General features: G+C 36.9%; 1 protein-coding gene across 4 annotated transcripts in view; it reads right to left on the reverse strand.

Moving 5' to 3' along the window:
- The window catches only part of DDX10 (DEAD-box helicase 10), a 252,582-nt gene that overhangs the window by 77,452 nt on the left and 150,282 nt on the right, over nt 1-24,848 (reverse strand). For 2 of the 4 annotated variants that reach the window (XM_038536259.1, XM_038536260.1), the window contains exons 16-17: nt 21,215-21,271; nt 10,988-11,112 (exon numbers count right to left, since the gene is read on the reverse strand). In XM_038536259.1, the coding sequence (XP_038392187.1) occupies nt 10,988-11,112; nt 21,215-21,271 (182 nt within the window). The remainder of the gene's footprint in view (nt 1-10,987; nt 11,113-21,214; nt 21,272-24,848) is intronic. The other 2 variants (XM_038536261.1, XM_038536258.1) reach the window with 1 other exon arrangement.

Genomic DNA, 24,848 nt, shown 5'->3' on the forward strand with positions numbered 1-24,848 from the left:
GTGATTTATCTTGTTGATATAACATTATACCAGAGGTTGGTATTCACAGGAACATTTGACAAGATGTTTTTTAAGAATATATTGTACAAAGGGAAGAATAGAGAGATAACTGCATAATAATTAAGGGCAAATTCAGAACATTGCAAAGTATGTTATTTTAGTAAATCATTACTATTATTGCAGTCATTTGTTAATTTTTTAAATTTCTTAGCACGAGGGTGACTGTACAGCCTAGGTTTGGTGAGTACCAGGTATCCAAGCCTAATAATTCACGCACCCGTTTTCCCTCTTAAGCATCCTGCTTGTATGGTACTTGACATGGTCACCCCAAGTAACAATGGAAACCAGCTGCAGTGTGCAACATGTTTTCTAGGAGAAAATGCTCCAGCTTACAAATGAACTTGGAGAAACAAAGTGTACAGAGACTGCCGAGATTTAGTAGGCCCAGTAACACTGCTTTCTAGTCCCCCTCCTTGTTTTCATTTTGTTTTACTCTTCTTCTTTTGAAATAAACCCGAAATATCCCCAAAGCTATTATTGTGCCTTCCAATATAAAGCACGCTATAATTCTGCTACACCACGTTATCACAGTGAAAACAAGGGACCACTTCACTCACTCCCTCATTAAGTATGGACTGCCTGGTATTTGCTGGGTATGAGTCTAGGCATCAGTGATACACCTGTCACAGAGCTCATATCCTAGTGAGGGTAAGACATGCAACAGCAACTGGCATGCTTTTATATACTGTCTTGTAGAAGTAAGCACCATGGAGAAAAACAAATCAAATTAAAAGTATGCAGGGTAGGAAGGTGAAGGGATCGGATAAGCAAGTCACAAAACTATCAACGTTGCTAAGGGCAAAGGGTACACTCAGTTTAGTGCATCTAGGGAATCATCAGGAGGGCCTGAGGTTAAGCAGTTCATGGCAGAGCAGTAGGGCATAGACCAGACAGAAAGCTGGGAGCTGGGTCATGTATGGAGGACTCTGTAGTTTCATGAATAAGATAGGGAAGCCCTTTGAGGGATGGGTTCTGAACAGAGGGTTGATATGACAAGACTTTTTAAAGGCTTATTCCAGCTATTATTTAAGAATATACTGGGGCAGGAGATGGGGGCAGGGGTAGGTGAGAAGGAGACAAGCAGGCTAGTTAGAAGGTTGTTAAAATTAATAGTCCACAGTAGAGAGATATAGAGAGAGTAGAGAGATGGTGACTTGGATTAAAAATGATAGTAATGGGGGTATTACAAAATGGCTGGACTCTGGATTTTATTAAGAAAGTACTTTTAAATAATTTTATATTTACAGAAACTTTGCTAGGATAATAGAGAGTTTGCATATATGCCTCATCCTTTTCCCAATTATTAACATCATATGGGTGTATTTGTCACAACTAGGAAGCCAACACTAGCATATTACTACTAACTGGACTGCAGTCTTGGATTCACCAATTTTTCTGGATCACTTAAGGCAAAGGCAACAGGATTTACTGATTAATTGTGATGGAGTTTAAGAATGAGAAGCTAAGGGCATCTCCAAGGTCTTGCCTGAGTAACTGGAAGGACGGAGTAAGTCCTTTCCTCGGAATGACTATGGGAAAAAAACTGGGGAGATAAAAATTTGGGGTCTGAATTTAGCCATGTTAAGCTTGAGATTCCAACTAAAAATTCCAGTGAAGATGTCCAATGGGCAGTTGCTTATAAGAGCACTGGTCCCAGGGAACAGTGCCTATTAGCTGGAGAGGGATTTTTAAAAATAGAATTACAAGAATTTGATGCTTAATTGCGTATGGTGAGTACAGAGAGGCAAAAATGATTCTCAGATTTCTAGGCAAGAAAAGATAGGCAAATGAGGGAAGTTTTTCAATTTTAACCTTCTCTTAATTACTATCCACATTTTACCATAATCCTCTATAATGAAGCTAAAAATCTCAACTGTCAAAATTTCAGTAATGACCTTTAAAAACATAACACTTTTTGCAGAAAGTATTAGTTAGAAAAAAAAAACATGATATATATCAAATATATCAAACGGTTCTTGGTAAATGAAACAAAAAATCTTTTGGCAGAATTAAAGATCAGAAAATACAAAACTGAGATTTTAAAGTTTACTTGCATACAAATATATTTAAGCATTCATGCCTTCATTTCTGCATTTCAGACTAACAAGGGTGATCTGTAGTCTGTTCAGAGTAAAATGTGGAGCCAAACTTAGTATTCTTTTAATGGCTTTCAGAGGGGTAAAATATTTTTAAAAACCAGATGTTGGGGATCCCTGGGTGGCACAGCAGTTTGGTGCCTGCCTTTCCTTTGGTCCAGGGCAGGATCCTGGAGTCCCAGGATCAAGTCCCACAGCAGGCGCCCTGCATGGAGCCTGCTTCTCCCTCTGCCTATGTCTCTGCCTCTCTCTGTCTCTCATGAATAAATAAATAAAATCTTAAAAAAAAAAAAATCATGTCTTAAAGTTATCAATGAAAATACAGAATAAACTGCAACAGAAAGGAAAAAGTCAGGCATCTCTATAACAATTCACACCTTACAGAAGACCAGCTGATATATCTTATTCCACATAGGATGTTTCTGGTTTAAATATCAGTATTTTCAGCTTTGAATGTTAAACAATGGAAAATGCTTTCTCAATTCAGTTCCTTCCAAAGAGAAAGTGAGTGATGAAAACTACCACAAGCCATAACAGAGCATAATGGCAACTTCATACCCTGGCCTTGCTGGGTAAATGGGTTGGTTGGAATTTTACAACAAAAAACTATCTTGAAAAAGAAAGAAATCAGAGTTCAGGATGCATGCACATAGGTTCAACATAAAAGTAAATTCTTCAAGCAATTATCGGAGTTTTCCTTGAATTCTGCATCTGACATCTCCCTTCCACTCCATCACGATCATTACCTTTTGCCCAGACTTTTGAAAAGGCCAGTTGGCTAAGCTCTCCCACCTACTCGCTGATCTAGCAATCAGAAAAATTGAACTTAATTCCCAGCTATGGTTTTAAACTTGGGATAAGGTCTCCCTTTGTAAACCTCAGTTTCTTCATCTGCATAAAGGCAATAACTCCTTTTACCTATCTCTGTACGTTATTACTATTGAGAATGAGTTACATAATGCATGTGAAAGTTAATTGAAAGCCATTAAAGAACCTTATTAGAGAATTACCATCCTATTTGGGCACAAGGACGTAATCATGTTATCATTTTAACACAAATTCTTCGAATCCTCCTTGTTGCCCATTACGTTAAGACAAGTTCTTTGGCCTGGCACTGGAGAACATGTGCAATAGAATCACTGCAATAATCTCTCCGGCTTTGCGTCCTCATAAAGTAACTCAATTCCATAGTAGACTACCATTTATCACAATGCACATCTCATCAGTGATTCAGGAAGTCACTGGGTAGATTGTTACTATCATTTTCCAAAAGGAAATAGAATAAGTATACAACACATGGTAAGTTTAAGTATGGTTTTGTGAAATTCACTTTTCAGTGTTGTGTGCACATATTATTGGGAAGGGATGTAAAGCTAGTTTCCTACTTGAGGGTCCTGGCAGGAAATTATGGAAAAGCCTGCAGTGAACCATTCACTCTTCTACAACCATACTTCATCATCTTTTACCATCGGGCCACACCAATCACGTTCCGTGCACCCAGAATGCCCTTCTACCTAAACTTTTGGGACTCCTTTCCTTATCTGAAAAAATGGAAGTGACACAAAGAGCTACCTCATAGTGCTGCTATGAATCACAGATCAAAATCCTGTTACTAGGTATTACATGAGATGAGGTACCACGAGACTTTCTCTGCCTTTTCGTCTTTCCTGACTGCAAACCCATATGACAACGTAAAGTAATATCAACAGACTTAAGCTGGAGGCAAAAGAAAATCATCCCAGTGGATACCAAACTGTAATATCTATAAAGTTGGGAGTATCCTAATGTCTTGCGTCCCAAGGTACTTTCATATGAAAGAGACCTTTAAGTCAAACCATATATGGAGGCTGCCTAAAGAAAGAAAATAACAATATTTCCCTGCTGTCTGAGAGCATAAATCATAACCATCAGGACTGGAATAGGGTGGTGCCTTCTGGGTCTCCTGAGACTCCTGATGGCCGTCTCTGTCCCCATACGATGGTGCTTCTCAATCATGATGTCTGTTTTATTAATAGTTCTGCTATTAATGTTCCTTGCTGTTAAGGATCTCATTTCAATGATGAAACAGGAGAGTGTCCTATAAACAAACTACCTATTCTACTTTGCTATTTATCCTGTGGAGCTTCACAACCCACGAAACCATGTTTGTTGGAATGTGACTATAATGCAAATCAGTGTGTAAGGGGTGCAGCCTTCCCTGGAGCCACAATGCACATGCTCTGTGCTGACAGGCCAGAAGCTTTTTGTTCACTGCTGGTTCTTGAGTATGGTAGTCAAATTTCAAATTAGTGGGGTACTTTATCAGAGATGACATTAAATTTCAATTTTAAAACTATTTGTTTAAATGTATACTAAATCCTCCCATAGTGAAGAATCAAATGAAGTTTTGGCTCATTCTTCAAAGTTCCAACTTGCTACTCATGCTATTCAATTTACCTAACTGCAAAAAATACTAAAACATGAGCTGTGTTCATAAACACGCTATGTTCTCAACAATTCATGGCTCTCTGTCACCCACTAACAAAGTGCATTCTACTTGCTATAATATTCAAGGCCCTCTATTTCCAGCCTCAACTTGTACTCCTCCCCACTTTGAAAAATCTCTACCTCACCCTGGGAAAATTCTGTTGGTACTAAATTGTGACTTATACTCCCCTGCTTCTGTTTGGTGCCAACATTCAACCCCACTTACGGTCATTATAATATTTCTATGGTACATTACAATTAGTGGATGTTCAGGAACACTTATCTTGATTTATTGCTCCAAATGGCCCTCTTCCTGGGATTCTCTCTTTTTTGAATCCTATAATTCAGAAATGACCTCTCCAACTTCTGAATTGTTTGCACCTTGTTCACTCATGAATGGTTCTGCTACTATCATCATGTCCAATATTTTATCTCTTTTATCTAGATCTGCCTTCCAGAACAGAAGTTAAATGCAAGATTTGAGACTCAGATAGTCACTTACCAAATGTCAGTCCTAGGGCAAATATGTTTAATTTCTTTAAGCTCTAGGTCCCTCATCTATCAAACTGTTTTGAGAATGTCTACCTGTGAGTACTAAATAAAATGCCTTAGCACAGTATATGCTGCACAGCAGTTTGATACTGGCTATTAAAAATGGTCCTCTGTTACTGATCTTTACACTTCCTAACACAGTCAGTACATGAGAGATGCGAAGTTTAGGAAACATCGGGGCAATCTGACTCGTCTTTCCCAGTACCCCCTTTAGTCACCAATCTTTGGCAGTTATATTATTGAATACCATGAATAAAACATCCTTTCCTCTTTATTCTTACACTCACTGTGATATGTGGGCTATCATTACTTAACATCTCAACTCCTGAAATGGTCTCCTGACTTCCCAAGCTGTCCTAGTACTGCAATTCAATCACACAGTGCAAATAATATTAATCCTGGCAAGATAGATCATAGTGATAATCGTCAAGCTATGTCTGTTTTCAGTTCTCCCTTTATTTCATCTCTCTGTAGCACCTAACACTCTTAAACCAGACCCTTCTTTAAATTCTCTCTTTACACTTCCTAGACCAATATACAATTTTTCTTCCTCTCCTCTGATCTGTTTGATACCATCTTCTCAATTGTCCTGTTTTTCAGCTGCTTGCCCCGCAAAGGTGCTATTCCCAAGGATTTGTCACCTGGCTCTCTCTCATCTATTCTTTGGAGTCACACTACACTGAAATCCTGAATCACTGTAGACAAGAAAGTGTGCAACATTCCTATGCTGAAATTCCTTCATCTGTTAATTAGGGATGATAATATTATTACCTATAACTTCAAAGGCTAATGTTCAAATGCTAATATACATTTTTTTTTAAATCCATGGAAAGCACCTGAACTGGTCTCTGACACATGGAAAGCACAATATACATGCTTCATTTCTTCTCCTTTGGCTGCAAGCATTATATATGGATATATCTCACAAAATTTCTCCATCATTGCATTCAACACACTGTACTACTTACAAATGTTTTCCATTAAATTTAGAGTTCCACAACAGCAGGTTAATTCTATCTTGGAATTATGCTTGATCATACAGGGTAGGCACTCAAGAAATATATATGAAGTAAATAAATGACTATTTCTAGGGTCAGGCTACTATTGATTCTGTACCTCTTCAACAAAATCTTCACCACATCCCCACGTTCTCCTGAATCAGCCTAAATCATTAACTAGGCATTTAAGATCCTCTATGGACAGCCCCAGTGGCGCAGCGGTTTAGCGCCGCCTGCAGCCTGGGGTGTGATCCTGGAGATCCAGGATCGAGTCCCACATCAGGCTCCTTGCATGGAACCTGCTTCTCCCTCTGCCTGTGTCTCTGCCTCTCTCTCTCTCTCTCTCTCTCTGTCTCTCATGAATAAATAAATAAATAAAATCTTAAAAAAAATAAGATCCTCTATGATCCACCAACTTTCTCCAGCCCTAGCTTTTACTATTCTACTTTATGCTAGTAAAAACTAATAGATCCTCTCATATCATAATGATTGCCGAGAGCACCAAACGCCTTACATTGTAATGATTGCAATCTCTTGGTATATTTCTATCACTGGTGAATGTTACATAGAACAGACAACACACCTGCAAGCATTATGTGGAAAGGTTAGAAAGGATCTAAAAATGATAGAGAATGATTTATCAGCTCCCCCCAAAAAAGCACATCAGAATTATAGAGGTGAAAGGGGCCAAGCGGAACATCCAGTGCAAAACACTTCAAGCAAGTTGAGAAATCTGCTCAAGGCCACACAGTGATCTATTGGCAGCCTGAAGATCAGGCTCCCAGCCCACTAGATCCTGTAGGTCAACACTGATTCCACCTAACAAACCAGGGGCACTTCCTCCCAGTGTGGTCACTTATAGGCCTCTCTCTCTCTCCTCAAATGAGCTGAATAAACTATGTACATAAACTAGGACTTCTATATACATGGCATGGAAAAGCCAAATCCTGGTGGTCCTTGAGGCTGTCCATGAAAGTTCAGGGCAAGAACAAAAGGAGCTTTTTTCTCTGATGCCAACCTACATGCAGTCAGACACACTGAGGAAGAACTAGAGCTAGTCAAGCTGGATTACAGACTGACTCAAGAGACTGAGCTTGCATTTATGCATGTGTTTCTAGCAGACATTCTGGCACAGTGGCATAAGCCAAACCAAAAATAGAAAAAGCTTAACAGTTCAGGGTTGTATGCAAGTACAAAAGTGTGCATCTGGCTTTAGATCAGTGGCTCTTAAAGGAGTGGTGGTCATACATTAATTATACACATATATACTGCATGAATGTATGCAAATAAGTCCCCTTCTCCAGAGATTCTGATGGGAGGAAGGTGAGGAGGAGCTAAACACGTGCATTTTGAGACATCTTTCAGTGATTTGGATTTAACACACTCCAGTCTTTTTTTTTTTTTTTTTAAGATTTTATTTATTTATTCATGAAGGAGAGGCAGAGGGAGAAGCAGGCTCCATGCAGGGAGCCTGATGTGGAACTTGATCCCGGGACCCCAGGACCATGCCCTGAGCCAAAGGCAGACGCTCAACTGCTGAGCCACCAGGTGTCCCCAACACACTCCAGTCTTGACTGAGCAACTGTTTTAGATGTTGGCTAATTCAGAACAAGCCTGCTAAAAAGGCAACATATAATAATACTGATTACAATGGTTGGCATTCGGGATCCCTGGGTGGTGCAGCGGTTTGGCGTCTGCCTTTGGCCCAGGGCATGATCCTGGAGACCCGGGATCGAATCCCACGTCGGGCTCCCAGTGCATGGAGCCTGCTTCTCCCTCTGCCTGTGTCTCTGCCTCTCTCTCTCTCACTGTGTGCCTATCTAAATAAAATAAAATATAAAAAAATAAAATAATAAAATAAAATTAAAATTAAAAAAACGATGGTTGGCATTCCCTACGGTGACTCATAGCTTGCAAAGCCCTTACACCTGCACTGTCTTCTCAAGAGACCTGGAAGACTGCAAGCAACATCACTATTGTTATCCTACAAAAGAGGAAACTGAGGCCCAGGGGAAAGATGGCTGCCCTGGAGTCCAGAGTTTACTGGCAAGAACAGACCCTGGGTCTTCTATTTCCAAATTTCATGCTTTTGGTGGAAGAGCTCTAACAAGCTGGCAGTTAGTGATAAAAGCTGACCTTATACTCAAAAATCTCTGATCTAACATTACTGATGAACTCACAATGCACAATTCACTTACTTTTCTCTTTTACTTAGATAGGACTTAATCTTTCTTTTTTTCACTTTCTGTTTTCTTTTTTTCACTTTCTGTTATCTTCAAAGTAACACCACCAAAATACCATGTGTCAGCTGTACTTGAGAAGGGTAAAAATTTCAGGGTTGGATGGATGCCAAGAGGCAGCAATCAATAGCAGTCATGTTTAGAATTTAGATAAGAATCATGTTAAAACCACTTCCATGAAGCTGATGCCCTATGACAATACACTTTCTCATTTCCAAAGCAAGCGGCACTAATATAAATAAATGGATAAACTTGAAAGTGTATATCATTTCCAACTGAAGGGAATGAGAGGACTTTATGAAATAAAAATCAAATGTGTCTGTAGTAGGGGGAAAATTGATGTACACAGCTGAAAATCAAGATGGGTAAAATAAAACAAGTGGCCTTAGTTCTAGCAGTGATTATAGTCCAAAGACAGACCAGCAGCATGATTCCTGATAAAGGAACTTTTGGATCATGAATATACTATTTCTGTAGCATTTTCAAAGCTTAACATTTGATTCAGAATGGCAAAAGATTTACTCCCTCAAGTAAGATAATGTGAAGCTATGTAACAAAGCCTACTACTTCCTTCCTCCTTGACACTATAAACTCTTACTACTAGACCAGGTACGTGACAGATGCTGAACAGGTACCTGTCAAATGATATTTATCTGTAGATGGTGAAAGGGAGTGAACACTTAATTCACAGAAGATATGCATGGAAAGTACTGTATCTGAGTATCTCTATAAGCAAGAACGAGATAAACCAAAGGAGAAAAAAGCCTACTCATGGGAAGATAATCACTTCTTTGATTAAATAATCCTTCAAGTTCTGAATATTTCTCAATTTCTGTGCTCAGTTGTGCATACGTTCCAATTCATGAAGTTACGATAGTACATGCAGGGACCATTCATACCATGTCCATTTCATCAACCCTTGTGTTCACTATTCAAAATAAAATCCAAGGGCAGCCCGGATGGCTCAGTGGATTAGCGCTGGCTTCAGCCCAGGGCCTGATCCTGGAGACCCAGAATTGAGTCCCATGTCAGGCTCCCTGCATGGAGCCTGCTTCTCCCTCTGCCTGTGTCTCTGCCATTCTCTCTCTCTCTCTCTCTCGAATGGATAAATACAATCTTTAAAAAAAAAAATCCAACTTCAACAGCTCTCAGGGTCTTCTCAGCTGGCATTAACAGTAGAGAACTGGGACAACATTTTAAGATACCAAAAAGCCCAACAATTTAGTTTCTAGCAGTTTTCTAGTAGAAACTGGAAAATTCACTTGGGTCATAAGGAGGTTAAAAGTGTCTGAAGGGCACAATGATTACCATGCCCTTTCAGAAAATATGCATGCATATTTCTTTTTAATTTGCATGGGAATCATAAGAATATTATTTTTTCATTTTTCATTTTGAAGAAACTGTTTTACAAGTTTTAGGAGGTAAAATGCAACACTTCTTGGAAAAAGGAGATTTAAAAAGGAAATGTGTTATATGAAGGATATAAATTATTAATTTTCTTTCATAGCTTTCATAAAACATGGATGACTCGAGAGACTAAGGCTCCCAATAGTTGTGGAGTTCCAAGAGTTATCCATAATAGCTTATATATTCCTAAATCCACAAAATAAAACATGTAGACTGAAGGCACATACAGAAAAATCTAGTATGCCACTCCATTTTTCAAGATAACCTTTTTAATTTAAGTATGACCTATATTCAGGAAAGTACAACAAATTATAAACATAGAGCTTGATGAAATTTCATAAAAAGAATACCCCTACAGACCTACTGCACAAAGTAAGAAATCAGAACACGAAGTTCTCCAGCAGCCCCCCCTCATACTTTTTCACAGTAATAATTCCCTCTTTTCCCCAAAGGTAACCCCACTAACCTAATCCCCAATGTTGATTTTATTTTAAAACAAAAAAACTTTACATAAATGGGATACTACAGTATTTATTTACTCTTTTGTGTCTGGCTTCTTTTGCTCAGTATTTGTAAAATGTGTCCTTGTTATTCCATATAGTAATAATTCATAACTTATATATATCTCACTGTATTCATATGCAAAATTTGTATACTCTACAATTTGGGTTATTTCCAGAATCTTAGGATTATGAACAGTGGTGCTCTGTGAGCATCTTTTAGGAGACATTTCTTCATTTCTCTTGAGTTTATTCCTAAGAGGGCACATGTGGGGCTCTGGATTAGACATATATCCAGTTTTGCAGACACTGCCAAACATTTCTCCCAAAGAGTTGCACTATTCATCAGGAAAACTAAAGTTTAGGGGATTACAATGATTTTGCACCTAAATATATAGTGATTTAAGACAAGAAAGAGATAAGTTCCAGGTGTCATAATTTAATAGCACTCTCTCCTGAACATGGCAGATAATGCTTAAGGTAATCAGGCTGAGATTTATTAATGTACAATCTGCAGGAAAGAAAACAGATCAATCCTTCACCAGTACCAGAAGACCTCTGCCTATCAGGCCTTGAGACAGAAACCAAAGGGGTTTTTTACCTGCAAAATTAGGTGTATGAAAAAAAAAAAAATTAGGTGTATGAACTTAACCAAGTCACTTACTTACCTAGCTTCTCTCTCTAAAGCTTCTTCCACTGTCAGATGACCGTAATGCTTCCACTTATTAGATAAACTGATAAACCTTGATGGAAGCTCTTTGAAAAGGATAAACATTGTAATGGTGTCGACGATCTGCAACAACACAGTCTATAAACAGCAAATTCTAGAGTCCTCTTGAAGTCAAGAAACCTTTGGATCATGAAATATATATCAATAATAAAGAGCTCTGAAGCAAAGGGAAAGATATTCCCACACAAAACACTGCAGACGCCTGGCTACAACTTTACCCAAAGAAAGAAAACACAACAAACAGGAATTTGTTAATGTTGCTGGTAACAATAACTGCAAGAACAACAATAATAAGATTTGCTAATTAGAGCTTCATGGTCACAAAGCATTTCAGATAGAATTCTTTAGAGGCCTGGGGAAAAAGGTGTCTGTGAGAAAAACAAGTCCTCAATGCTATTTTCTGTATATTTGATCATCTCCAGGAACAAATTCTTCTAGCCACCAGCTTTTTTCTTTCAAACACTGGCTTACGGTACTCTCCAACACAAGTCTTTATGGCTTCGAGAAGGGGTGATTAAGCTTGGCTACTCTACAGCTCACTCACAATACCACGGCAAGTTAAAGTTCGTCCCCCAAAATAGCTTTCCTAATTCACAAAAAAGTATTTCATACAGGACTAGTGGATACCAGAAATATTTGAAAATTAGGAGTCAGCTTCATTCTCTCACCCATTCCCAATTCCAAAATGAGGAATAGTCTTTAGGAATGAACATAGTCTTATCCCCATTTTCTTTTTCATTTCTGTTATTCCCTTTTCCCAACTTCCTCATTTAAAAGACTGGGAACAGCCTCCTTGTTAAGAAATACCGGCATCCTCTTCCTCCCTGTTCTGCCTGCCACTAATAGTCTTAAATTCTAAGAGTTACAAGTATGGCTGATGCTGTTTACACACCATTCTGTTTATTAATCCATCTCTCTTGATAAGAGAGGGCGTTTAACATAAAACCATGTATAAGGTAGCAATTCTACATTTGGTGTGTCATTTAAGAAAAGACAATTTAGCAATATAAATTCGTATTTTGATCATCTTAACAGCTTTTACGTAATTTCAAGCAATTATAATAAATGTATTCATTCTTGGGATAGCCAATGTTGAGTATTTATAAGAATTTGAAAAAATCTCTAGTAATAGCATAGAGAACGCAGAGATTCTTGTATCACACTGAGAATCATTAAAAATCAAGATTTATGGTATTCTCTATTTCCTAGTATAAATGAAAGAATTCTGAGTTGTGAAGCAAAATCTTAACAAGAAAGGAGAAAAGGACCCACATGTACTTTTTTTCCCCAGTAATTTGAGATTTTTGTATACTGTAAGAAATTATGATGGTATAATCTCCCAACAGATACTAACAGCTTGAGTAACAGCCAAGCAAAGTTAGTGAATGATAATATATATAAAAATATGGGTCGATGATTCTAAGCATCAGCCTCCATAATTATTATGGCCACACATATATACACATGCTCACCAACAGTTTCCACAAAGTAGGGTATGTGTTAATGATCACACAATTACCAGCTGACCACAATGATTCAGATGCAGTTAATCTATTCTGTCAGAGATGTTTCTATAAACCACCAGCTCAAGCATATAAATGTCAAATTATCTATAACTTGAGATTAAGCATAATAAAGCATAACCAAAAAGGGCATTGTAAAGATTGATCCAATCTGATCCATCTGGATCTGTTTGGGTCCAATCTGAACTTGATCCTAAAGTACTAATATGTACCTAAATGACCACCCAAATTAGCAGAGACCATCAAAACATTTAAGAATACAATTATTTATAATATACAGAAAGGGATAATATGTATGCACATAAATATGTACCTATATAACCACACACACATATATAAATATAAATATATATACATATATGTATAAGAAAGAATGAGTACACAAGTGCTTTTTTAGCATCTTATTCAAACATTTCCCAAAATGTTAGAAATTTGAATATTTATATATAAATAAATTCCCAAAATATATAAATGGTTATAACATTTATTTTGCAAGTTTTATAAAAGAAACAACATTCTTTAAGGAGTACTATAAGAAAACCTGAAATAGGTATTAAAATTCTGTCTCAAAAATTGTCTCAAATTAACCTGGTATTGAATTGCAAGTTTAAAAGCAACAAGTCTAACAAGTCTAACTTGTTTTTTGAAAATTTTCTTCTGGTTCTCAGGGCTTAAAGCTTGCAAAGTACAGGTTTATGATCACCCTTAATCTTAACATCCACTGCACAGCTCTCAGTGGTTATGAATTAGGAGATAGAGACAGACCTGAACTGAGTTCTAGCTTTCCACCTGGACTGAGTCCTAGCTTTCTCACGGTCTAACCACATTTGAAGTAGACTGTAATTACTCAGGCAAACCATGATCAAGACCACCAAATACAATATTCACCATGACACTGCCAACAGAGAAGTTTTAACAGAATCCCCTATTTTGGTCAATAAACAAATAATTTACGAGCAAGGTGAAAATCAGGATCAAACTACTGCAGTCTATGCATCTATCACCAGTAAGATATAGGAGCTATGTATATTCTAAGTTTAGATAAAAGAAGGGAAGAAAATGAAAACTATTAGGTACATGTTAGGACATTTCAACCTGTAAGACTATTAAATGCTTAGCAAACAGTATTCGTCAAATATTCTAACTGAATGTGAACTACCTGCAATTTGTTACATTCTGTTTTAATATTAAAATCTATAACTTTAGTATAAGTTAATGGATTTGTTTGTAGTGGTGATGAACACACAAGAAGGGGGAGGAAAGGAGGAGCAATCTGAAGAGCCCTGGGGGTCATGGGTGCACCCCATCTGGCACAAATTTAAATGAGTATGGTGCAACTCCACTGTATTCTATGTAATCCAGCCCCTGGGTTTTAAGGAGCCTGTGATGATACAGCATTAACATGTAAATGCTAACTTTAAGAATAAATATGCCTGCATTTCCTTGTTTCAATAAAAATTTATAAGCATTTACTATGTGCCAGCTACTACAAAAAAACTCCGTGGCTGATCTCAGAGTTTACAAGTTACAATGAGAAAGACAAAAACCATTTAGATTAGAATCAAGGCAAAATAATATACAAAAGGTATAGTAGAGCAGAAAGAAATGCCTAAATCTGCCTGAAGAGGGCAGGACAGGCTTCAAAAAGGAAACAGTGCTAGGAGGAAGAAGCAATGAAGGTGAAGACCACCCAGGGAGAGGGAAGCTTATATAAAAGAAGTAAAGGAGAATATGGCATGTTCTCCATGGCTGAAAATAATGGTAAAGGATTATGGTGATTTATAGAAACTACTAGGAAATCAACGGTATTCTGTATCTGCCAATGGTTCTGTTTCTTAGTACCTACTCTAAGATGGAACTAAATGAAGATAAAAAGAGGGATTTCAGGAGAAAAATCTGTTTACCTGCAATGTCTGCTTTAACTTTTAAGATTTTCATATTCCTTATGCTCTTACTGCCTTGGAACTGAGATGCCAGTACGGCCCAATGCTTTAAATGTCAAGGCCCTGAAGTACTGTAAAGCAGACTGACTCTAGGCTCCGCCATATCCTAGCTTCAAAATCTTCATAAAGTTGCATAAATTTCCTAAGCCTCAATTTCTTCATTTACAAAATGAAGATAATAATACCAGCTAACTCACAGTGCTATTTGTGAGGATTAAAGCAATAACACATGTAGAACCTTTAATCACAGTATTTGCAACACAGCACACAATGAATGACAGCAGCCACCAATTACTATTATGTTTTACAATGTCCATAAAAATTGTACCCCAAACTCATGTTCCTATTACAATTCCTATACATTCTACAGAAAAAAAGGGAGATATTCTTTACAAAAATCTTTTTGATAAATTTAACATTGCTATTGAAATTTTCAGTATTACTTATGTCACAATCTTTAATAAGTGTTGAGATGTGACTGAGTATAATATTAAATAACTTGTTTTTGTTACGTTTTTATACATGACACCTTAAAATAAATATAATAAAATTCTAAACGACATGCAGTGCTCTTTGGTATTTGGAGGGAAGCGAGTGTAAGGTAGAATGAAAACACACACACATAAGCATCCAGACACCTGGCGTAGGATCTTGGAAGAATCACCTATTCACAAAAACCCTTCACTTCCTCACTTGAAAAATGATTTGGAGTATAAGAGTCTTCTCTTTAAAGGTTTGTTTTCTGGGGTGAGGATGCTGGCAGGGGGGAATGGAGAGTTAATGTTTCATGGGCAGAGATTTTTTTGTCCAGGATGAGAAGGTTCTGGAAATGGTTGTTGGTGGTGGTTGCACAGCAATATGAACATAACTGCCAAACAGTGCACTTAAAGATGGATGAAAGAGTGAATCTTACATATATTCTACAGCAATAAAATATACTTTAGAAGAATGTTTAAGTCTGTGCCCTGTGGCCATAAAGTCATTCATTCACCCACTCAGCCATTCATTCAAACATTTATCATGCGCTTATCAGGAAACAAGCACTGCAATGGGGACACTAGGATAAGACTTAGAGTTGAACAGGAAAAGGCAAATATGTGCCCAGGTAAGTACTGTAGACCATCAGATGCTTCCTATGGGAGACTGAAGTGGGAGTTATAACAGCAGAAATCCATTTTATCTGAGGTGGTAGAAAAGTGTTCATAAAAGGGAGGACACAGAAGTTGAGTCTTAAAAGAACAGCCTGTATTCACCATGATGGAAGGTATGATGACCTGCACTTTCCCATCTGACTGGAGAACAATTCTCTGACAAAGGAACTGAAAGCATCTGTTAAGTGATCCAGGAGGGTTAAAAATTCAAAGGGGATTACTAAATCCCCTTCTTCATTCTCAAAGAAAGAGAAGGGGAAGGGAGGGGACAAGCTGTGGGGACCGGAGGAAATAAGAGTAAAGAAAAGAGCCATTATAGTAATATCCATGCAAACCAAACCAACACTAGAATCACAATAAAAGCTAAATCTATTTGAGTATTCGTTGCTGACTTAGATATTAAAGGGAAAAAAGCATGTTATCTAAAAGATTCTGTGTTATTTAAAAAGTAGAAGGAAAGCATAATGGGTCTTATAGCATTAAAACAAAATATTATTTGAGTATTTTGCTCTGAGAAAGAGGACCACTCATTAAGGGCACCATTAAATAAGTGACTGTATCAGGGCAGCAAAGGGGAGCTTAGAAGGGTTCAGCCCCTTCAAATATAAGAGCAATTTACTTTCAGGGAGGACCTTTTCTTTCTCTGGGAACTGGGACTAAAAACAAATTTATGTTTCCATTATCTTGTTTTTAATTTTATCAAAAATTGTTTGGTTTAAAATAAACTGACCCCCTACAGCCCTTGAAATCCCAACCGTATTAGAAACAAAGAAAGAGACCAGTAAATTCCAATACTATGAAATGCCAGGAAAAGGGAAAATGGGGGCGGTGTGTGCACAGGGTTATATGAAATATATGGAATGAGGAGAAATTTCCCCTCAAGATGAAAAATTTTAATTTGGTATCAGTCAAAATAAAACACTGCCAAAAAGAAATAAATGCAAAGGTTTAAGACCTAGGCATGACCATTACCAACATTAATGAACATCTATCTGTAGCTCCGTAAGGAAAGAATCCTTTAGCAAATAGGCCTACAGTAAGATGTGATAGAAAACACAAGAGTTCTCCACAAATGCTGAGAAAGGCTGAGGACCCACATTGGAATTGTACTGAGTACAATGCATATCTTTTTGGTACTTAACTCGCTCAGATTGAGATTATATGGGACCACAAATGTAAATATGATTAAAAGGGACTATGACAGATACACTTTTCATTTTACACATTGTAAGAAGCCAGAAGGGGTAAAGACACGTCAGGGGTCACCCAGCAACATGGGGATGGCCTACTTCCTAGTGTCAGCACAAAGTTCTCTCTTCACAGATTTGCTGTGAACATTTTCTATGAAGAGCTGCTAGCCTACATACATAAGTGTACATAAATCAGGTTTGTTTTTAAGAAAAATAATATAAAATATAATTATAATATAAAATATATAATATAAAATAAAAGGGGTAAAAAGTAACATACCGAAGCAGCATGGAGCAGTAGCAGGGAATGAGGATACATACCATTTCTGCTACCAAGGAAGCCAGGGATGGGGGTAAGTCATTTACTTGCTTCTAGACTTAATTTATTTGATATTAAGAATGTAGGTATTTAAGGAGAGCCAAACAAAAGGTCCCCTGGAACCTTAATATATACATGAAGGAAAAAATGGAGTGGCTCAGATGGAAGTCAAAATGGTAGCCCAGGATCCTGCACCAAATAGGTCCATAAAACACCTAGGTACTCACTGTACTATTAACAACTCAAACCACTAGAACGCTTCAGTGGAAGCCACACTCTTAAATGTCAGGGACCAGGAAAAGTTCAAAAGAGATTTCGAAGGATTGAAACAGGGTTATTACTTTGTCAATGACAATTTTAAAAAATCATTATTATTTCATAAATAAAAGGACATTCCAAAGCCAAAGGAAAAAAAAAAAAAAGAACATTCTCGCAGAATGAATAAATGCAGCTTAGCTGTATAGAACTATTAGTGGCCAGAAAAAAAAAAGATATGACAGACCAGCAGATTAGAATACCATGTCTCAGGTCTACTCACATCTGAAACCTACACAACTCCTACGTCTTTGGATCCTATATCCTTGAAGAACTAACTAAGACTACCTTACATATCCAAAAAATTGTTTCCTAAAGTCTACCATTTGTAAAGCAAATAAATAAAGTGTCCCAGGGTCACTAAAATGAAAAAACAGCAATAAAAAACAGAGAAAAGTAAGCTCAAGTTTATGACTATAAAACTTCAACCTCAAAACAAAGAACATCATTTTAGTTATTTTAATATAATTTTCCCCATGCTTAAAAAATAACAACTATAAGCATGTGTAATATATTCAAGCAACACGTAATGTTTTCGTGTTCAAGTGCCTCTGAGCTGCTTCCTACTCTGTTCTTCCACATTCTGTTTGGTTCACCAACCTTATACTTGGTTAATAAATTTCTTGGTTAATAAATTCTACTTTCTTTTCAAAAGCAGCATAACACAGAGATATTTCTGGGGATCTATTTCCTCAAGTTTCAGCACTGTTGTTCCTTTCTTTACATTTCCACAAAATCATTCCAGACATCAGAGGTTGGTACAAGCACTTTATGACCTGAGGAAATCTAGCTGAAGAATAAGGTGAAGCTGTATTTCCAGGACTATTGGAACCTGATCTTCCTGAACCTGAAAAGCAATGTGATCTACTGCTCATTGCTGTAACTTCTTTTTGCCACATCTCATTTTAAAATTTCTAAGTTATAAGAACATACAACATCTTGGTAAAGTAAAAGTCCATTTTGCAGTTCAAATATTTCTCTGCTAAACAAAGTTTTGATACTCGAAAGACTTCTATCTTCAGGATCATGAAGTATTGGGCACCCAGAAAACCTCAAAACTTTCAATTTCATGTTTCTCTCCTACTCTTGACACTGCACATAACATTCTCCATGCAAGTCTTAGATCTTTCTTTTCACTAAAAGTAGCATCAGATTCCTGAGAGGTTCATTCAACTTTGTTTCACTGTATTCCATCTTCAAAGCAATGTTTCTTAGGAATACTTTCTATATATCAGAAGAGATAACCCCCAACTGTCATTTATAAAACTGAAATTTCACATTACCATTAAGCCTTCACTTTTTTGTGAAATAAAGACAAATCCATCAACTTTCATTTGAAAATTTTTCCCCAATTAAAAATAATATTCTGTGTCTTCTATGTTCCTCCTCAGGTAATATGATATCAGCCAAATGAAGCACAAAACAAGGTAGATAGGCCATGGGAGTGTCCCTTTCTCACACTGTCAGCTGCTGTACACTGACTCCTTACAGAGCTCTAAACGGGTAAGACTACACATCCTGGTACAGGAGGTCTGCAAAGACCACTTCCTTTCACCACTAAGGCATCTTGTGGATATCCTGTAGGTTTAGTAATTGAAAGATGCTCTAGCCTGAAGCTGATCAAAGTGCCTCAGAAGGCACAGCCACAAGTCACACGTGATTATGTGGAAATATATTAAAGAGATGATAAAATTAAATTATCATTTAAAGCACATTCATAAAGACAGTAAGGACACCTGATAATTTGCACCATGTACTTCTTAGACATCACAGAACATAAGGCCATCACCCCTTTTTACAGTTGCTCCAGATAATATTTTGTGGGTCTGTTTCCAAAGGGGCACCTGAAAAGCCATGGGAGTCTTCATCTTGCCACTTTCATTTGAAAAGAAGTGGGGTGCAAACAGGTTGATTCAAGCTAATTCCTTGGGACTCCACCAGTCAGCCTGAATCTGTCACTGCTGCCAGTTCTTGGTGTCTCATGAAATGTTTGAGTCCTGGCTACAACCTGGCCACTCATCTCTCTGCTAAAATCATTCTTACAAGACAGGTGCCACCAGTGAGCAATCAGACAGCCTCTGTCTACTGAGGGCTCCTGGCCTAGCAGCACAGCCATAGTAGCTGCAGAGCCTCTTCTCTGTATTTCCAGTACAAACCTTAGTGGTTGGACAGAATGAGGTGTCCTCATTCCTAGATGTCAGGAGCAAAAAGATGACAAACCTTTAAGGGGGTAAGGAGTGGAAGAGTGGGCTTGGCTTGAGGAGTTCACTTCAGCAATCTGCCCCAGTGGAAAAAATAAACTGACAGCCATTACCAGTTTTTTGTTTATGTCCCAGCTGGCAAAGTATCAAAACCAAATACATATGCCAATTTATAGGAAGATAAAAGAAGAGGCACAAGAAGCAGCCTCACTGGTGAGAATAATTCATGACTTTAACCACTACACAGGTGAAGGATACAACGTCAACAAGAATACAACTAACCATCTTAGGAATATACACAAATATGCAGGAATATACAGAAGGGCAATACAGTAAGCAGGCTTTCTTATAGCTTCAGATTACACATCTTTCATTTTATAATTTTCTGTGCAGAAATGAGAGAGCTTCTTAGTGAAATAAAATAAGTTTAGATTTATGCTGAACATGAAATATTCATAAATATCAAATGCTTTCATTAGATTTAAAGTTTCCTTCTTAAATTTAAATTTTTTCCACTACAGCCCCTTAGATGTAATTTCTATGCCATGACAGTGCATGTCTGTATTTTAAAAGCATATGCCTAATCCACCACCTGATTTCGCAGTCAGGCCGCACACAGTATAGCTCTCGTTTTGGGGCACCTTTGAAGACAGAGTGATATTTAATACTGAATATAAGCAGTCTTTTCATCTTACACTGCAGAGTAATTGCTTCCCACTTCAGAACTATAAAATGAGTTATCATCTCTGACTTGCTCTGTAAGTGCTATGGCCAGCACGGAAAAAATGACAAAGAATATTATGGGCTTACTCGAGGGAGTCGGATCTTTGCTAACTGCCAAGAAAAAATCATGGCTAGTCAGGCATAGCACAATGAGACACGGCATGAGAAATGACATGTTACTGGGTCCTGGTTCTAGGAAATCATTTGTACTAAATGCCCTCAGCATGTAGAAGCTGAGCCTTTCTCAGTGTGAAACACAACAGCCAAATATTATACGTTCACATGGGTGGTGTTCACATTGTATTATCTTAATTTTGTTAAAGAAAGAAGTGTATACATGCACATATATGAATGATACTGTGTGTATATACTTGCTGAAAATTTTTGTTTACAGAATATAGTGAAGGCATATGATACAGACTGCTTTCCCCTAGATCTCAGGAGTTGAAGCAACCAGTGCTTTCAGAGATATCCATTATTGAGCTGGGTCCACATAGCTGTCTGCCTAGTCAAAAGATGGCAGAGTTTAAAATCCTGTCAAGCTTGTCCTAAACCATCCCCCATATTTAGGCAGAAAATATAATGGAAAAAGGTGATGTGAATAGAAGGGCAATGGCCAATAAGCAAATTATCTTATATATTTTTCAACATGCTTTATGGAGGGAAGAAAAGGAGAAAGTAAATGACAGGCACACATGGGACTTATATCCAATATGAACATCATGCATATGGAAAAGCAGAATATTTAAATCCCATTCAATGTTAAAACAATTTTTTTCATAAAAAATATCAATACTTACCTTTGCTTGTCTCTTACTGGCTTCTCTTCTGGCTTCCCTTTCCTTCAGTCTTTTCTCCTACAACAAGAGGGGGAAATCAGAAGCATGTAAACTTCTTGTTTATTACGTTTAAATCAAACTACACATTCGTCATTTTTTTAAAGTCAACTGATACTGACATTCATATTTCAATAAATATTTACTGAGTGTCCACAACGGGTTTGGTATAAGTAATCACAATCGTTAATTATGTGTCAAACAGATCTGGAGTCAGATCACAGTTCTACCACTTACTAGCTTTGTAATTTGGGGCAACTTATTTATATTTTGTAATTCGTTTTCTCACTGAAACATGAAGATAACAGGAACACACAGTTCATAAAATTGGTATAAGAATTATATAAGATACTATATACATATGTGCTTAAGATAATGTCTGAGATATGACTGGTATATAGTCAATGTCAGCTATTAGAATAAATAGGGGAAAAAAATCCATTGGTGACTATTTACCTACTACTCTAAAAGGAAAATTTATAAGGATATGAAATCTGTTCTTAGAAAAGTGGCAACATTTTCTCAAACAAAAAAACAATGGAAGATCATTCTTATAAAGCATGTTATTTCTATTAAATTGCTGTATAATTAATTGCCCCATTAGTTTTCCAATGATCATAAAACAGAAAATGCAAAACTAACATTTTTAGAAGAAAAAAATCAGTGTATACAACATTAAAAGTCAAAATGAAACAACCAGCTAAAGTTGAAAAGAATGTTGGTTTTTTTGTTTTTTTTTTAAGATTTTGAGAGACAGCACGTGCACACGCACACATGTGCATGAGTAGGAGGGAGGGTCAGAGGCAGAGAAAGAAGCAAACTCCTTGCTGAGCAGGGAGCCCAATGCAGGACTCAATCTCACGACCCCGAGATCATGACCTGAGCTGAAGGCAGATGCTTAACCAACTGAGCCACCCAAACACCCCAAAAACAATTGTTTTACATTAAAAAAAAAAAAAAAAAAACTATTTCTCTCTCCAAAAACAAAGTGTTGAAATAACAAAAAGGCTAGACTCAATCCAAAGTTCATAACTAACTATGTTATTCGTAAAAAAATTTAATGAACTGCTAGGTCAATGTAAAATCTGAGTAAACAACAAGTAATTTCCTTTTATGACCATGATTCACTATTACAACATTTATTAATTTGAAAATTAACAAGTTTTCTGAATCTGGGCTGTCATTATCATTATGTTGTACCGATACATGATCTTCTCCAGATTCAAAAGCCAATTCTAACGCATACTCTGAAGACAGACTTGAGGCCTCTCTGTTGCTCCAAGCATTGACAGTAGCCAACTATCACTATCCTCCTCATCTAGGTTTATAGACTCCTTTACGACAAACTGAGAACATAAATGTTGAAAGTCTCAAAAGAGATTAAATAATAATTACTGCAAAGAGATGGGGGTTCCACAGAGCTTACCAACTCAGTTTCTAGAGCTCTGGAATGCACAGCAGGAGAGCAAAATTCTAAGGGAAGCTAACAAAAATTCACACGCACATGGCAACTATGAATGTGTCACACCCCTAAATAATGCATCATGTTAAATTATTCCTTTCTGTTATTATTCTTTTTTTAACCCACTTTTGGAGAAAATGGATATCCCTTTGACTTCCAAATAAAACATAAAAACTAAAAGGGCAGGTAAAACTTAAACAATGTGCAATTATACAGAGGAACACTCTAAAGACTGGAAGTCCCAGGACCAAGGTCAGAGGAAAAGGAATGCTGAACAAGAACTCAGAACATGGCTCACTCTTTGTGAGAAGCTGATGAGGTGACAGGACTGTTCTCTAACCTGGGTCTTCGTGTGCCAAGTCTAGTGGTTTTTTCCAATACAATCCAAGAAAAATTAAAATGTCAGGGTTTAGAGACTTTAACAGATGACACGTTAATAATAGAGGAAATAGTACCTGGTATTATTTTAACAAGCAGCCAATGAATGCCGTTGCTATTACCCCACACCACCCCTGACCTGGTTCTCTGACAGGCTTCTGAGACTGGTTCTGCCACTAAAATAAAATACTCTCAACCCTTCCTCAGGAGGAAAAAAAGTTCATGGATGGCAGTTTCTCAATATTTGCAATCAAATTTTTTATAAAAGTTGCCAGCATTTACTGATTTTTTATTGGCATTAGCAGATTATAGGAATAGATGAAAGTAGCAAAATATTAAAAGAATTCACAACTGATCATAGTTACATTTAGTTATATTAATATCCATAGACTATCAGCTATTTGTAATCTTTCTTCTCTCTTACACACACACACTTCTATTTTCTACAAATAAGTTTTCATGTTTTGGAAGGTAACATTAACCAGAGCAGTATTTACTGTTATTCTAAAAGGTCATGGTGACTTTCAAGAGTTGCACCGCTTAAAGTTATTTTAAAACTATACCTACATGAGATGCAGCTGTATAAAACAAATAAAACAGTAATGAAAGTGAACTTGTTAAAAAAAAAAAAACTTGTGTCCACTAACACATTATTACTATTATTATTTTCTTACTACAGTAATAGCTCTGAATTAAATAGCAATATGCTAGCATTTTACATATATTTTGAAACCATTTAACAAAATTTTTGAAGTATTATTTTTCCCATTTTACAGATGGAAAAAAAAACTGAACCAAAGGGATTAAGTAACTGGCCTGAAATCCCACAGTCAGTGAATGAAACTGAGACTAAAACTGGGTCTACAGAGCCAACACCTTCCCCCTCATCTCCAGCACACCTCTTCACCACTGTCTATCTAGTCCATTAGAAAGCGTACTTGCTTTGTGGATGCATACATAGTGTTTTTATCTTATCAATATGTTTAAGACAAATGCTCCATTTCCTTTTATTAATAATGGCCTGCTACCGTATGGATCTTTTCATCTTGATAGCATTTTTTTTTTCCTGATAGCATTTTGTGGACATTATCTAATTAGTTTTTGCCAACCTTCTGTGCAGGGGGAAAAAAACATTTATTTAACAGTCACAAAAATTTTTGTTATAATTATTCAGTAATTGACCTTCTCTCAACACATTAGAGGATCGGAAAATGGCACTTCAAAGTTCCAAAGAATAACCTCAATATGTTCAAATCGGAAAAACCCTATCAATACCAGTAAACATAATCTCTACTCTAGGACTTTTTATCTAGCCATTTTAATCCTAGCAGAAAAAATATACTGATAATTCCCCACTGCTAAAGAAAATTCCAGTATTAATCTATTATAGACACTGAGAGACATTACAAATCTCCAATTTTAACTATCAGAACTCACATGTGCATGCAAATAGGTTAATTTTTCCTTGTAAGATTTCTACCACAAGTCCTGGATGGATGAAGGATAGCTAAAACCTTGAAAATAGGAAGTGAACATCACACAGAACTTCATTACAAATAAGAATAACTTTCAATACTGAGTGAAACACAAGGAAAGCTAGAAAAAATTTTTTCTTATTTTAAAAAGCTATGGTACTGCTCTATCTGAAAAGAGGAAGGAATAAACATTAGTCTTCAAACAGAGGAGAAAAACAGGAAGTAGAATTTATGGTAATCCAAAATTTAGAAAATGAACATAGGAAGAAAGTGCAGGAAAAAC

Source organism: Canis lupus, chromosome 5, assembly GCF_011100685.1.
Source record: "Canis lupus familiaris isolate Mischka breed German Shepherd chromosome 5, alternate assembly UU_Cfam_GSD_1.0, whole genome shotgun sequence".
Taxonomy (NCBI): Eukaryota; Metazoa; Chordata; class Mammalia; order Carnivora; family Canidae; genus Canis; species Canis lupus.